This window comes from Idiotropiscis lumnitzeri, chromosome 15, assembly GCF_059441095.1.
Source record: "Idiotropiscis lumnitzeri isolate Australia: NSW breed Sydney's pygmy pipehorse chromosome 15, RoL_Ilum_1.0, whole genome shotgun sequence".
Taxonomy (NCBI): Eukaryota; Metazoa; Chordata; class Actinopteri; order Syngnathiformes; family Syngnathidae; genus Idiotropiscis; species Idiotropiscis lumnitzeri.
Genome location: NC_142405.1, coordinates 14158244 through 14175722, shown reverse-complemented (window position 1 = coordinate 14175722; position 17479 = coordinate 14158244). Strand labels below are relative to the sequence as shown.

General features: G+C 37.4%; 1 protein-coding gene across 2 annotated transcripts in view; it reads right to left on the bottom strand.

Annotated features, from left to right (window-relative positions):
* Window positions 1–9516: 9516 nt before the first annotated feature.
* The window catches only part of LOC148323030 (voltage-gated potassium channel KCNC1-like), a 56385-nt gene continuing 48422 nt past the window's right edge, over window positions 9517–17479 (bottom strand). The window contains exon 5 of one of the 2 annotated variants that reach the window (XM_088317720.1): window positions 9517–11332. In XM_088317720.1, coding sequence (XP_088173846.1) covers window positions 11289–11332 — 44 coding nt within the window. In that variant the 3' untranslated portion in view covers window positions 9517–11288. Of the gene's footprint in view, window positions 11333–13425; window positions 15073–17479 lie in introns of those variants that run through there. The other variant, XM_088317722.1, reaches the window with a different exon arrangement.

The window sequence follows — 17479 nt, the reverse complement described above, 5'->3', positions numbered from 1 at the left end:
AAACAAAGAGAAGGCTTGATCTGGTCGAAATGACAGGAAACAAGTGTCTGTTTTTCTCATGCAGTGGAAAAGATGCTTCCTTGAAGATAACTGGGTGAAATACCATCGCTGCTCTGTGAATTAAGAGCTCCGAGCTCTGAGACACAGCAATACATGAGAATTAGTCATACATTTTTGCTACTGATGGTGCTTCATTAACTTTTGCTAGATAGCCCACTTCTTGTTTTCGAAATGTGTACAAACACACGTTGGACTCATATCAGAGTCAGCCCGGAAAGCAACTAATTTGATTTCAACTCGCTTCTTTGGAATACTCAAAACAGTGCTTGAGATCATATTTATTGAAGAAAAAGTCTCTAAAGGCCGTAACAGTCCTAAGCATATCCTGAAAACAATTTCTCAACATTCACTAGGACAATCAGAAATCTGAAATACAAGACAGAAATTACCTAAAATATGCCTGACAGAAATCAAAACGTGCCAAAATAAATCAATTGATTTGCAATAAAATCTGAAAACACGATTAATAAATTAGCAGCCTCTAAAACCACATGCAGTGAAACATACTGTATGTGGTCAAAGTGGACAATTAATGAAAATGGCTCAGCATGTGCAAATTAGCATCTGGCAGTTCCTGTGGACTGGAGACTAGTCGTTTACATTTCTGCAGTAAATTCAGTGCACTTAACATTTCCATATTATTCACTTTGTTAAATACCTGACCACAGCCTGAATATAAATAAAATAAGACATGGACATAACCTTTTTTCTCCATTTGTGTCACACGTTCCAGCTAAAGTGTAGATTTGATTTAATTTCCACCCTGTGCATTTCCTTTTTACTTCCCATTGCATCATCAAATAGCAATGGCAAAATTCTGAACAGTGGGATAAGGAAGAAAGCGAAGACAATTTTTTTTGCTCAATATGTAAGCCACAAAATACATGATCTATTATTACTAGAAGTAAAAAAAAAAACAAAAAAAAAACAAAAAACATCCATCCCAGCATCCTGAGAATATCCAATCAGTTCCTGAGCCTCACTCGGGTTGCATGTACGCTGGCACCTATCCCAGCCGACTTTGTGCAAGAGGCAGAGTAAATCCTGAAGCGCTTGCCAGCCAATCGCAGGGCAGATAATGACAAACGACCATTCTGACGCACATTGACACTTATGGACAATTTTGTCCTCAATTAACCAAATCATGTTTTTTGGAATTTCTGACAGAGCCAGAGTATCTGGAGAATACCCAAGCAAGCAGAGGAAGTGCATGCAAACTCCACACAGGAAGGTTGACACTGGATTGACGCATGTCAAATAACTGCGCCAACCTGTGAGGCCTGAAATCAAATGGAATATCCTAATAAGAAATAATGAATTCACGTAACATACATTAAAATCTGCCATGTGTCAAATAGCTAGTCGTTCTGCAGGCTGCTATTCAGTTCTTAGCATATGAAAGAGTTTCTTCATAATTTAAGGGCAAATGCTGGTACATTACAATCCAACTTTGGGAAAATTAAGGACAAACACCAAGTGATGCTAAAAAAAAAGAAGCTAAATAACATTCCGAGAAATGGATGTTCAGTCCAATATACAAGCAAAAATTCAACCTCTGGATTTCGAACGCGCCTGAGGTCATACATTTTGAAATTTGACTGACAAATTCCGAAAAATAACGCCCCTGTAGTCAAGCAAACCTCTGAGATCAAACTGTCATGATACGAGCATGCTGAGACTTCAGCATCGCTCTGTTTTGTAATTATAATAGAAATAAGAGCTTTTTTCAAGATTTTATTGTTGGACCAGCCTCAAAATGGGATGTTGAGAAGATAAAGGTTTTGTTTGTGTGGTTTTAACGTCTTATAAGTGCTTTTCCTGCCCAGTGCAAGTCTGGCGCAAAGTGCCTTCTAAATCTGCTTGGAGGCGGGCTGGATAAAGTTTTGGTGTTTAAAAAAATGATCATTTAAAAAAAATGTCTTTTTTTGCTGTTGTGCGCATGAAAACAGCCAACTTGATTGCAGCTTCTCTCAATTCCTTCAAGTGCCATTTGAAAGACGTGCGCTGACAGTGATTGGCATGACAGAAGAATAAAGTGATTCGCAAAAAAAAAAAAAAGGACGATTATTAGGAAGTGCAACCAGTCCTCCATGTGCTGATGATGTAAAGTTGGCTATGGAGATCCCAGATCTCTGTAGTGGGCACTTGTAGACTGACTTCCACCGAAATTATATATGTCTCTATGTATCACATGTTGTGTTTTTGCATTTTGTTAATAATAGTGGTTGACCTATGCGATTGGCTTGAGACTATTTCCTTAAGTGTGTGGAGTATGACCATTGCAAAACTGAATGAACTCAAAATTTGAGGTACCATTGTAAAGTTTTGCAAGCTTTGTAGCTTTGACAATTCCTAAACTGCAGCATTGCTCATCCCCAGGCTTAGAATGCTGACATTTTTAAGCATTCCTTATGATATCGTTCTGTATTTGTTTTGTCTCCACATGTGGGAAAAAACAATTGGTTAGTCAAGTAATTTTTTTCACTCCGAAATTCTAAAAAAAATATTAATTTCCTGAATAATTTTGGCGCTTTTTTTTGCTTCATTCACTGATAAATTACAGAAAATATTGGCATACTACATGGTGAATAAAAGTGGAGGGATAAAAGACCTCTTTTGCAGAGGCTGGAAGAAGTGACCTTGGGAAAACATGAGGCACCTCATTGCCTGTCGGAATACATTTGAGTGTGAATGGGTGTCTGTTGTCTATGTTTCCCATAGTCTGCCTTTTGCCCAGAGTCAGATAGGAATAGATGGACAAAGCACAATTTGAAAACAAGTAATAAAACAAATAGCTGACCTTGATAATTTCACGTACAAAATATAGGGATCACATGAAGCGGCACCTGGGGGAAACTAATCAATATACTGTTCGACACATTTTGATCAAATTTCAATCAATTTGTCTTTTCATCCGACAACACCAAACTAAATATTTCATACCTGAATTTCACCTCACCATCTCCGCAAATACCTAAGAGAAACTGGCTTTTCTTGTTTTGCCACAATGGGAGGAAAAAAAAGGAAACCCAAACAAGTGACACTACAGCCGGAGATGAAATAAAATTACAGTAAAATCAAAAGTACAAAAAAAAATACCGGCAAAGACAGTAGAAAAATTCACATAGATAGATTGTAACACTTTCCAAAATGAGAATAAATGACATCTGTGTGTCTTAAAACCTCACAGGGTTTTCAAAAGTTGACTCGTAGTTGGAACTTTTGAATTCTTTTGAATAAATAGTCTTGATGAGACTTAAAAATATTAAACAAAACAACATCTAAACACGGTGGTGTTGACACAGGCAAAACATCGTCTGTGGAAATACATTTCATGCAGCAGTGCACTTGATGACGAGAATTATATTTCAAACGTGTCCAAAAAGAATAATTAGATAATTACATGAAATGTAAAAAATGATAAGATGGACATGAATACAACTAAGAGTTGCATATATAAGGTTGCTTTTTACCGTAGCAAAAATAGAATTTCTATTGTATTTGCAAAACTAACCTGCCATTCGTACTATTCTGCATAGGGCTAATCAGAATGGCTTGCAGAGGTCATGCAAAAACGATGTTCAAGAAATATTCAGTTGACACTTTGTCTTCAGAATAGTTTATGAGAGCCCCAACTTGAATATTGAAAATACTTTATTGGCTTTAGTTTTTCAACACATTTCCCCTGAGGTGTGGCCTGTTTTGACTGTGATTTTCTTCTTCTGTCACATATTTTCAGGAATTTATTGCAGGGGGATGTTGTGTTGCACATATGATCTTGGGCTTGCTCAAAAATAAAATAGCTTTGATGAAGATGATTTACCTTTGCATTGCCACTGAGTAGAAACTCATTTCTGCCTTTTTTTTTTAAACTTGAGTCCATTCTGTTCTGATGTGTTTTTCTTTTTCATTTTTGTATTCACTTTCACTCATGCCATGCAGGTAATCTAAAAAGGCGCAGTAGCAAGGTCGAGACACAATATTGGAAAACTTTAGAGGATAAGAGGGAGAAAAAGCTTATTTTTTCTAGACAACCCCCATTTTCTTTTGCCGATGTCTGTTTTTTTTGTCTTCATTTATTCATCTCCATGTCTTTGGGTTAATTTGATCACAAAGGTAGAGATCTGTCCATCAAATGTGATACATTTCAAGTCCCAGCTCGTCATCTGAAAAGTTGTGATGCCATCCAATAATATGATCATGTTCCATCAGGAGCTGATGTTTCTGATATGTGTTAGCCGTGATCCTCCCAAAGAGCTAAACAGAGCAGCGTGGGCCAACCATCAGAACTTTGACCCAGCTCTCTTACCTTGCATAGTACTTTGAATGCTAAAGCGGACATCTCCAGGAAAGACTGCTCTGAATTCATCATCGATCGGAAACACTTGTCACATGGTTTACAAAGTTCAAAGCCTTATCGAAGTTGGTCGAAAAGGAATACAACTGCCCTAACTCCCGTGCAAATAAATAACAACAGTCAGTCCAACTCAATTCATACGAAAGTCACATGGATGAAAGTCGGCATGTCAGATTTGACTGGCACCATATCAGCAGCTTCCGCTCCCTTTTTTCCCCCACAATTATGAATTACTTCTCTTGTAGACAATTAGACCCCAAGCACTAAGAAAGAGACAGAAAAAACAGGAAGTTTTTAGAGAGTTAAACATTTAAAGATGAGGAAAATAAAAATGACACAAGATGTTAGTCGAAGATATCAGATTTTTTTTTTTCTAGTGAATTCATTTAGTTGCAACAACACCATTTTAAAATATTATATCATGAAAAGATACAGTTCTCCATGATTTATCAAGATGCTTATTACATTTTGGATATATAGGATTTTGCCGCTATGCCTTTTCCATAAAACTAATGCAACTGCATCTAATTGTCTACAGAATTCTTTTTTCCCCTTTTGGTTCTTTTACAAATGTTTGGGGGGGGTTATTCAAGCTGTGGACCAAAAATGCATCTGTCGTATACATTTTGCACATATCTGATTTACAAAACGTATTTGTGAAATTTTCACAACAATTGTACGTCTTTACCATTATAGCGATTGTATACTGACAATGGTATAATGGGTTTAATGAACAGTTTTCAACATTTCTGCACTTGTACTATGTTAACGGTTTTAAAGCAATATACTGTACATGTAAGACACAGAGTGAGGTCTTTAGTTGATATACAATACAATACAACTTTATTTATATAGCGCATTTCACAACAGCTGGAGCTGTAGCAAATAAATCTATATGTGACAATTTCGTTGTGTTTTTATGCAGAAAAATTCTATTAAATTTTATAAATATTGTGGTATCATCATTAATCATATATTTCCAATACAGCAATAATAACATAATGATAGATTCCCACCCCGAGCTGTAATACAACCTGAACAATTTTCAATGTACTGTACAGGTTTTGCTCACATAAATTTAATTGGCAAGAAAGAAAGCTGACAAAGAGAGACACAAGAGTAACAGACATAAGCAATAAGCCAATGCACAAAAACAACACTGAGGACCACAATCATTCTTGGCTTACCTGGAAAAGTGACCTTGCTTCCGTCTTTCTTTCCTCCTCATCGAGATCACTCATTTGACATTGGCTTCCTCTCACGCTGCTCAGTTGACAGCAGTTAGAACACATCTCAGCAAACAAACCACCGCCCGCCACCCAATATAATAATCGAGGTCTTTGATTTTTCTTCTGTGTTGCTCCTCCTTAAATGCTACCAAGGAAGTAAAATTTGACTTGATTTGTTACTGCCAGGTGCTTCTTTTAGAAAACAGGAATTATATTTTGGGGGTCATAAATCTCACCAAAGGAAAATTACAGCGGATTTAAAAAGTCTACACACCCCTGTTCAAATACTAGGTGTTTGTGATATGATGTGATATGATAAACCAGACCAAATCAATCATTTCAAACAACTGCCACCATTAATGAGGCCAATAACCTGCACAACTCAATTGAATATAAAAAAAGTGCACACGCTCTTATAAATGGACATATGGTTGTGTTTAGAATTGAACAATCATAATAAAACTGATGTGAGAATAAGACTTAGCCGCATGCCACCATTTACAGTGCCTCTTACTAACCCCGTCTAAATTTCAGATGTTCAAGTAGTCTTTTCTGATTGTTTTTATTTTAATTTGTAGCAGTCCCTCAAAGTTGTGTGCAAACACTGACTAAAACTTCTGAAAATAAATAAATAAAATATTTAATTACTTTTTTTTCAATTAAGAACACATTTATCTTGGCCTAATTTCTAATTTATATCACAAAAACTGAACAGGAGTGTGTAGACTTTTTATATCTCCTGCAAAAGTGTTTTGGCGAAGGAGAAACACAGTCGGACAAATGAGATTTACAAAGAGGGATGTGGCATTCAATTACATAAAAAAAAAAAAAAAAAACCCTTATGAATCCATGTTTCAAATTCACGTTTTTTTCTTTTTTTTTTTTTTTTTTTAATAATCCATGACAACAATAAGCGGGTCCAAAGAGATACCTGAGTTGTAGATTGATTAAAAAAAAAAAAGGGAGGAAACATCTACAATGTGTGAACAGTTGTGTATTTTGTCAAGGAATTCACCCAAAACAACAATAGCAACCCAAAAATGATCTATAACCCAAACCCTTCACACATGACAAGCCCCTATTACTGTAAAAAAATGCTTGCTGTAATGATATCCTAATCATTTCTGATATTAGGTAGTACTGGTACACGTGAGCTTGGCCATAGGCAGAAACTAGATTTAAATTAGTTAGTTAGTTTCATCATTGAAGGTTTAACTAGAATACCAGAAATTAGAACACAATGATAATATTATTGGATTCTTATTACAACTACTGCAGAGTTATTTTGACTTGGGAATGATACTTCAATGAATAATAAATAGCAAACAGATACACAAACACACGAATAAATAAAGACCACTCTTCATCAGGATGTATATTTACTAGATTATCAGGCACATTAAAAGGAAGGCCTCTACTAGATTGAGTTTTTCTACAAGAACAAAATGTTGGATATAATTTGAGGTTGATAATGATGTCAGTTGATGTGGTTGAGAATTTCCACTTGCATTTTAAATTAGGATTGGATTGTGTAGCTGCTCACATCAGAAATTTATATTGGCATGTCATTTTAAACTCAATTCAGATCAATAAACGATGAAGGATAAGTTAGGGCAGGGGTCCTCAATCCTGTTCCTCGAGGGCCGGTATCCAGGTTTTCCAATTCTCCCAGCTGCAACACAGCTGATTCAAATGATCATATAATCAGCAAGGTCTACAAAAGTTAGATAACGATCGTTCAGGTGTGTTGCAGCAGGGTAAGATGGAAAACGGGCAGGACACCGGCCCTGGAGGAACAGGATTGAAGACCCCTGAGTTAGGGGCTGAGCTTCCTGTGGACAGTGAGACTCCATGAGTAATTGATAAGTCATTAAGAGATACTTTACTATTTTAGCAATTTTTAGCTGCAAAAAAGTTCAGATTTTGTCTACAATGAATTTGATAACATAATTATGTACAATTAAAACCTTGCAAAAGGCATTTTGTCAAATGTTATCAAAAACAACATCAGGTGCTCGGAGCTCAGTCAACAACCAAACACTGCTCATGTGAAGTTCACAAGCTGAGCCGTGATTGGCTGTTGCCTGAGCCCTGAGTACTTGACTGATTGTTGTTGTTTTCATTCGGCAACAAGTGGTCTAATATGTTTTAATAGGTGTAAATCAAATCAAATTCATTATAGACAAAATCACTGCTTTTTACTGCTGAAAATTGCTAAATTAGTGAAGTACTTGCCGGTAGATGTTGAGACGGCCTTAAATCACTACATATATATAAATTGGCCGCGTCTGGTGCTCGAGAGACCCTGTGCAGCCTGATTCGGATGTCTCCTTCTTCCAACACACTTGATTCAAATATCTGGATTGTTATCAAGATTGCTGATGAGCTGACCATGTGACCATCAGGTGTGTTGAAAAAGGGAGGCATCTAAAATTGGATAGGGGCTCTACGAGAATGAGACTTGGGTACCCTTGGTCTAAATCAGGGATGGGGAAGTCCAGTTTCTGGAGAGCCACATCCTGCCTGTTTTAACTCTTTCACACACACCTGATTCAAATAATCAGGATTGTTTCAGGCTTCTACAGAGCTTGTTGGTGTGCGGATCATTTGTATCAGGTGTGTTTGGAGTAGGGAGAAAGCTAAAACATGCAGGATATTGCTCTCCAGGAACCGGTGTTCCCTACCCCCGCTCTAAATGAAACTCCTTCATTTACATAATCATATTTTCTTGACGCATGATGCCTCCACATGGCACCCAACAAAATACTATTATTGCCCTTGCAAAATCACAAAAACAATGAATCGGTGAGTATTAAGCAAATAAGGGAGGAGCCGTAAAAAATTTAAAAAAAAAATACAAAAAAACGATAAATCCAATAGGTAAAATTTGTAATACTAAATCTCTTTTCCAAATCTGGAATCCATCTGCGGCATCTCAGAAGAATGATAAATTACCCAACGGAAAAAGGAATGTATGGAGTTCATTCTTCGTAATTCTTTTGTTTGCCATAACTTTACCGCCAATGTTTTGGCTGACCTTATAGGCATGTTTTTCCTAATATGTTGGGTGTTTTTTGTTTTTTTTTGTCTATTATATATTGTATATATCTAAATTTTGTGGAATTTAGTTTGGAAATTCCACTTCAAATACATTTTTAAAAACTTGCCATTTGTGGCTCATTTTTGTATTGTATGCTGCTTGAAAATCAATATAACCTTGAGTGTAATGTATCTCAATCTCACTAAAAATAAAAAAGAATTTAAACGTGTATCTATATCTCTGTAAAAATAACATGGTTGGTCATACTCAAATACACTTAAAAAAACGACAAGGGCATAAAATAACTAAAATGATTCAGTAGCCAAGTTAGAGGCAGTTTTCAGATCCTCATCTCTTATATACCACATTGTAGATGTTTTCCTCCCATGAACAAGCCGTTGACAAAGATTTGCTACACAATGTAGAGGATAAAGAACAAAAGTATAAAAACAAACAGAGAAAAAAAATCTGGAAGCTTTGGTAGGGCAGTCTCTTGGATGGGAGAATGAGAGAGTCTTCATGCAGAAGAGCAGCTATTCTAACATTCATGGAAGAAGCTGGATTCTTGTTTTTTTTTTTTTTTTATACAACTTTGCATTCGTGCACATTTACTACATGTCTTTGCATAAATCTGATCAGCACATGGCTTTCAGAATAGCTTTTGCACAAAAGCATAAGGGGAAAATCATAAACTAAACATGTTTATGTTTCTCTTATCACAAGTCTCTCAAGATCAATAGGAAAGTTGCTATACAAGACATAAGAAATGTAATCCCGCCCCATCCTGCAAAAATAAACTTTCCCACCCCTGCCCAGCCCCATTACAGTACCTAGCTTGGTCTTTACTGACCAGTAGCATCATATCATTTTGGCATGCATAATGTCAGCATGTCCTGCCTCTTGTTGCATTCAGAGATTTTTTTCATGCTTTTGTTAGTGCATATGCATGTGCCAAAACACACATTCACACACACACACACACACGCATACACACAAGTGGTAGTCGATATCAAATCAGATTAAGACTAAAATCTTACCAAACACCCTCACATTATTTTCATACCAGACTCCTTATTGCTTGCAATGGAAATCCATGCAGTTAACTACAATGCACATTTTACATATTATGTACATAACCATGACATAAGTGGCACACATTATGAAGAAGTGGTGAAAGGAGGTTGAGCTGCATATAAAGTGGGAAAACAGGTCTTGATGTGTGTGTCTCTGTGTGTGCACGGTGTCCATGTCACATACAGTGAGCTACATATTTCTCAGGAACCCCAAAAATTACAAAAAAACAAAACAAAACAAAACAAAAAAAGGAAATCATTAGATCCCTTTGAAAAAAAAACCTGTTGCCTAACATACCCATGTAGTGCAATGAACATAAAACCCTGCATGACCAAATACTGTTTCAATTAGTCCATGTTAAAGCTGCCTTGAATTGACTGAATCCTGGTCCAGTCACAATGACATAGTTATGCAGGTCAGCGTTTGTGCAGGTACAAAACATCGACATATACAGTACATTGGCTATAGACAACTAAGAACTTTCCCACACCTTTCATTAAAAAGGCCCACGATGCAAGATCTTTTTCAAAAGAAGCTATTTTGTTTTCCTTCCCAGCATAATGAAGAATCAAGGTAAAGCTGCTACGTGACAAAAAGAGCCAGGGACCGATCTTGTACAGTAAGTTATGCTGGGAAAAAACTGCAAGGTCGACTCTAAAAAGTTCAGAATCTTGCCTGATGAACACTTTGCTCGACATTTGTCTTATTGGTGCACAATCAGGGGCAATCAATCATGGCCAAGAAAGCTCTTCTAATGTTTGGCCCAACTTTAGCACTTAAGACCATTATTGATCTCCTTACCACTCCATCTTGGCCATAATGAAAATAAACACATTTGATCAAACATAACTGATTTTCCTGCAAAAATGTAACTTTTTTTCTGTCAGGTAAGCATCTAATTAGTTGCTTAGAACTCCAGGCAGAATTTCATTTTGGTGGATCAAATTTGTCACATAATTATGTTACATTATATTTTTGACTGATGTATTTATATTTATTAGCTTTAACTACTCATCAGCGGCCTCACGTGGGGAGCAAAACTTGGTAATAATTTGTTGGCTGAAAGTTCTCAGTCAATACATCATGAAATGAAAGCTGAGAACTACAACATAATAGTCTAACCAATAGCCATCTACGTGAATCAGTTTTAAATAAATAATTTCACTTGCAATTCGATATATGAGAAATCAAGGAACCATTTTGGAGAAAATCTTTTGGGGAAAAAAAAAAGTATAAAAAGATGGCGCAAAGATTCTGCAAAGAATAAATACAAACTTTGCAGTATTCCTTCCTCTTATCAAAAAAGTTGACATTTGTGCATCTGTGCAGAGGTAGATGCATGTGCACCCGTGAACACACACAGACACACACCCACATATACACACACGAATACCTACACAAACATCCATGTGCACACTGGTTGTCAAAACAGTCTCCGTTATCTCCTTTGCATATTTGGATGTTCAATGCTGTCTTCCCAACCCCCAAGTTCCTCCCACGTGGCATGTTGCTTTTGTCCATTGCTCCTCTACCATGGGCTGTCGCTCCAGTAGCCATTTACGGTGCCTCCTACTGCATTGGCACAGCCAAGACAAGAGATGGATGGCCAGAGGAGGAGGGACGGGAATGGGGACGGGGTAGGGTGGGAGTTCATGAGGGTTACAACAGGGAAAGAAAGAGAAGCCAAAAAGGGCGTGAACTAAAAATATTGCCACTGACAGCCAAATCACACTGTAGTCAGAGCAAAGTTGTATTGCTGTTGGTGGTGATGGGCAATGAGATGAAATTCTCGTATATAGGCTGAGCTGCAGAGTTACTAAGCCTGTCACCTCGTAAAAAGTGGAGCCACATATTGAATAATTGCAATGGGAGTGTGTCGTTTATATGTTTCAAAAGTTTACCTGTTTCACCAATAGAAACAACCAAACATACGTGTGTCAATGCATCGAAAGTTCCTTTTTGCTATGTACATGCAGCTTTTCGCCAGACTATTAATGGAGAAACAAAACCCTGAAAATATGTATTTGTCGACTATTTTTCTCTCTGCTCATATGCAAGTAATTCTCACAGAAAGTTACATCGAGCGCACTTGACATTAATCACCGCTGACTCACATATCAAAGAAAAGTCAAACGTCAAAGTTCATTTGTCAACAATGCAGCTCAGTCTTCTACTGAGATGTCAGGTGAGAGCACGTGGGGAGCATGTGGTGGATGATGCAGCAACTTTGCTCCCCAGGCATCCCATACGTTTCAGTGACAGTGATTGCCAAAATGTATGGCGTGTGACTCACTAAAATAAAGGCGCTTGCCCTTCTGTACGCGTTACCCTTTGTCAACTTGCATTTGACCTCGATCCAACAAACATTACAATACTTCTGTGAAAAGGCGTATCATTCCACAATGATAGTTGAAGCTTTGTGTATTAATTATGAAACAGTACTGGCACATTGATAACAGCAAATTGAAAACAGGGAGGCTGTGATGATTTGCTTTAAATATAAACATGTGTGACGAAAACTATTGCATCGCTGTGTGGATAAGGATGTAAAAAAACAATACTTGGTGGACAAATAAAGACAATGAGTAATTTGCGTTTTCCTTTAGGTTTATTAGAACACCTTTAAGAGGTCTAAAGAGTGTCAGAACAAATGTGGAACTATGACTAATGAAGAGGATAAAAATGAAAGTGGATGACATTATTTCTTCCCTATATTTCCAAACCCACCACAATGGGTTAACAGGTTCAGGGTCTATGCACAGCTAATGACATATTTCTTACCATATTTTACTCCATTTCTCCTGCAATGTGACAGCGACACACGTTTCGTGTGAGGCCTGAGTTGGAAGCAGGAGGAAGCTCATATATTTTAAATTATTTTATATTGCGAGTGCACGATGCAATTATTCTGACTCTCTTCCTTGTCTTGCTTGGACTAAGTGAGAACAAGAACTATGCCGCGTGCATTTAAAAGTGTGGCTTTCATTTAACAACGCATGGAAGGTGCAGAAGTGACACAGATTCATTTTCTGAAGTGTTTTGTGCCTACAATTTCATTTTTTTCAATCTACTGGTAGATGTATTCTATTATTTTCTTCCGTTATTACATAAAAACACATGCTTGAGTTTTGGGTGCATGCGTGTGTGTTTTTTTGGTGTGTGTGTGTATCATGATTTTTTTTTCATGTCTTAGGGCATTCTCAAGATTAACAAATATATCTCACAAAAGTTAGTACATCCCTCATATTTGAGTAATAATTTGGTATATCGGTTCATGGGACAAGACTATAAAATGAAACTTGGATATAAATTTGAGTAGTCAGTGTAGATCATGTATAGCAACGTAAAGTATATCCAAGTTTCATTTGTGAGATACTGTAGCTCTGGTGCAAAATGACACATTAGCCTGCAAACATGGTGCAGTTTGGATTTTCACTGAAGAAACTCCAAGTGAACCCAAAGTGCTTCTCCATATATTGTAAATACCAGAGATGGGCATTTGTTCCCGGACGGACGCCCATTTTTGGAGCAGTGACCATAGGATGAGAATTTTTTTGGTTTGTTTGTTTTTACAAAGGACGGAGTAAGCAAAAGCCTGAAGTGGGTTTTCGTTCCTTGAAGCACCACCTACATAGAATTAAAATATTTGCACAGAGAGGAAGATGAAATCTTTTAATGTACTCTATCGCTTTCTCGCTCTCTCTCTCTCCTCTCTCTGTCATTCCCTTACTCTCTCTCTTTTTCTCTCACTCTCTCTCTCTCTCATTCTCTCTCTCTCCCTCTCTCTCTCTCTCTCTCTCTCTCTCTATCTCTCTCGCACCCGCATTTGACCGAGTGAGCAAGAGAGAAGAAATAGCACGGCTGTTTAAATAAGCAATTTAGACCCAAAGGGATACATTTCAAGAAATAGAGCCATTTCTACAATGCGACACTGCTCCAAGCAAATAGCGCGGATATGTGAAGAAGCAATTGAGAGCCAAAATAAGCATTTTAAGTTTCATCTAAATTTGAGCAAAGAGATAAAGTTCAATAAATACAGCCATCTCTACCGATCTCACCTGTAAAAATTGTGTCGTGTGACAACAAGAGTGTGAGGAAAGTTTTTGTAAATGTGTTCCCAGCATGCTTTGTGGCACAGAGGAGTGTAAATGGCATATAAATACATGTTTTGTGTCAATTATATTTCTTCAATCTTTATTTAAATGTTTCATTATTGATGATTACGCCATTCAGTTTGCTGTTGTGTAATAATTATAGTCATCCTTGATGACGTGATGACAAATAACTTTCATACGCTCGGCATTATATGAATGTAAGTGAATGTAAGATTAATCTGATGCTAACAATAATTAAAGTCCAAATGACCCCAACTACATTGTGAACGTCACAATATGTCAGTTGAGAGAAGTACAAATCTGTTTCTATGGCGAGATTTAGCTATTGTGGCTTTAAATCAGGTATTTTGTAGGGAATTATGAAACCTCTGCTGTTAGCCATTGGGTTTGAAGATGAAATCCAAGAATGTGCCCATCTATGGTAAATACTGTATGTTGGAAGACATAGCAGTTGTTAGTACAATATGCTACCAATACACTATGCCACTGCAGTATCAAATGAATGCAATAATAAGGGCCATGAGTTTACCATTCAAGGAACTATATCAGAATTAGGCGAATTCGCCAACGAGACATTTCAGTCCTGTGTTGGAGCTGTTCACACAGGGTTTTACTTCTCTAACTTCAAGTTCATTTTCCACAAGTCAAATGTAAAGTCAAAGACAGCATAAAGCGTTGCAAGTGCAGGTGCAACTTAGAGAGGCAGGAAGTAGCACAAGAAAGCTAAGTGAGCCATGATAGAGTATAAACCTAAATTATCCTTGCCTTGCCTCTGTCCTCGTTAGTCAGGCAGGTTGTTAAAGTAAAAATACACCTGTAAATCTAACTACCTATCCAATATACGCGGGAGGGATTCTGTCTTTTGAGGACATGAATGTTTATTAAAATTATCTGTATTCATATGGAGACTGCACAACTATGTAGTTGAGATGGATGAGGTGTCTTTAAGGTACACCTTCCATGTGTCTTTGTTGTTTTTCACTGCATAAATCTAAATGTACTGTAATTTTGTGTGTCGTGGTATTTCCTTGTTAGCTATACTGTACTACAAGATGGAGGGGATGGGGGAGTGGCATCGCCTGAGGCCAGGTGGCTCGAAAGGCTCAAAGGTGGAGTTGGTGATAGGGGTGAGACGCAACGGGGCACCCGTCATCCCAGAAATGTTATTTAGGCTGCGGGATTTCTCATAACCTGTGGCTACATAATCATGAAATGCACAGGTCAAAGGACAAAAAAAGGTAAAGTTGTGGACCACAATGCGCATTCATGTTTTCATGACAAAGTAGTAATGTAAGCAATGTGTGTTATGGGATTGCAATGAAAATTTTAAAGTTAAAAAGATGGGAAATACGTTTATGTACACATGACAGCAGTGCACATTAGACACAGCAAATATAAGCCATTTGTTTGCGAATAAGCATTTGTTAAGTTAAAAACAAAATCAGCCCAAACGAAATGAAATAGTTGAGCCCAAAGGAGGAAGTTGGAAAAGACAGACAGATTGACAGAGGGACAAACAGATGGACGGACAGACACAGGACAAAACAGAAACATGGGTTACAAAAATCAGTTGCCACAACATCCCTTGAACACATACATTTGTGTGCCATAACTGTGTCCAAGGGACAAAACAATTGTTTAATGCAAATCCACAAATCTTCTAATCTTTTAGAAAATTTACCAATATTTCTTGTCCTCTTTTTGTGCGTGCATGTGTATCTCTACTGGAGAACACACTCTTCCCAAAGCATCTTGTGGTGCTTGTAATGGTGGTTCAAGTTACTTAAGAACATCAACTGTGGCGAGCAATATACGTATGCATGGGTAAGTCATCTGGAACTGAGCTCATACAGAATTTGAAACACAGATGTAGCTCCGGCAGCACTGCATGTGCACCCTGCATGTTCAATGTTATTGCTTTTGTATTGCTTCCAGTGTAATTATGCAACAATGGACAGCACGTTTGCCTCACAGTAGTGATTTCGGGGGTTCAAATCTCAACATTTCTGTATAGAGTTTGCATGTTCTTCTTGAGCTTGCAATGCTTCATCAAAGACTTTAAATTGTCCATAGGTATGAATGTTTGCGTGAAAGCTTATTTGTCGATGTGTCCTGCTTTTGGTTAGAGAGTAATCCAGTATTTACCCAGCCTCTCAAACACAGTCAGCTTGTAAAGGCTCCAGCTTAGTCATGAACCTAACGAGAATAAACAGTACACAAATATGCGCGGGCGTGTAATGCAGTACGGCAGAGGTATTCAATTAAAAGTCACAGAGGTCCACAACTCAAATTTCGTCCAATGAAAAGGTTCGAACCAAAGTCCAACTTCCCTTAATGTCTAGCCTATGTTCACATTTTTATATAATTTCAATATTTAGTCATTTTCAACATTTTATATACGAAATATTTAGCAATGTTCCCATTAAACACCTTTGCCAGTCAAACAAATATAAGGGGTTTATTTCACATATAAGAAAATGTGGCTCCAGGAAATTAAGGGTGCCGCTTCCAGAAAAAACAGTAAAATATCTCCTGCAGAAATATATCAAGTGCTAAGCATTGAGTTAACACCTTTTACATTTTTTTCTTAAATCAAGGGTTATCAGCCGAAAAAAACGGAAAGCCTAATTATCAAAGGAAAACAGGTCAACATGTTCAGTACACAATCAATAAAAATGGCTGTCCTCATGAAAAACTAATTCAAAATTAGCTTTGACACCACCTTTTCTTTTGAATATTTTTTTAACTTCTCGTAATGAGAAAAATGAGTTGTGACTGCTCTGCCAGTGACTTAAATCTGGGTTGGAAAGGAGTCAGGGCCATTGGGATTTAGTAGATTATTTCACACATCTGGCCTTTGTGTTTTCCTTTAAATAATGTTTGTGCAACCGCATTTAAGCACTCCTTCGCAACTTCCCCATCACTTGAACGTTTTTAATGTTTCCCCAAAATCCATGATACTTTTACTGAATATTCATTTGCATGCCGCTGGGCTGTAAACGAAAATGTAAAAATCTGTTGTACTGCACTTGAAGTTTGATATTTTTGCGTGCGCTCACCTCAAACTTCAGCGGATGTTTCGTAGTGGCGCTTCAAAATGTTGCGACGGTTTTAGAGCATATGATGCACACTGGTTTAGAATCGGCTGCAGCCAGAACGAAACTAAATTTCTCCGTCCATTCATTGAAAACAACACGCATCGACCTTGCAATTGACAGTGGATTGTAAACAAAAGATTTGATTGGCTCAAATCAGTGACGCCCTTTCCGTATTAACTAGAATTGCAGCGCCAACGTTTGTGAATGCGCCCTGAAAAAAATTCATCATAGATTGCTCATGGGTCCGGTCCGAACCATCGCATCCGGACCGCGGTCCGCCATTTGGTGATGCCTGCTGTACAGTATACTACAAACTCCAAAATTCTTCAAAAATGCTCATAAACATTCAATATATGTTTTCCACAAAGAACATCATGTATTAGTTGTACATACACTGGGTCTTATATGGCCCTATACTACATCGCGAGTACTGAGTAGTCCGAAGCATTTTGTGGATTTGAAATGATATGTAGCACAAACATAGTACGCCAATAATAATAAATTTT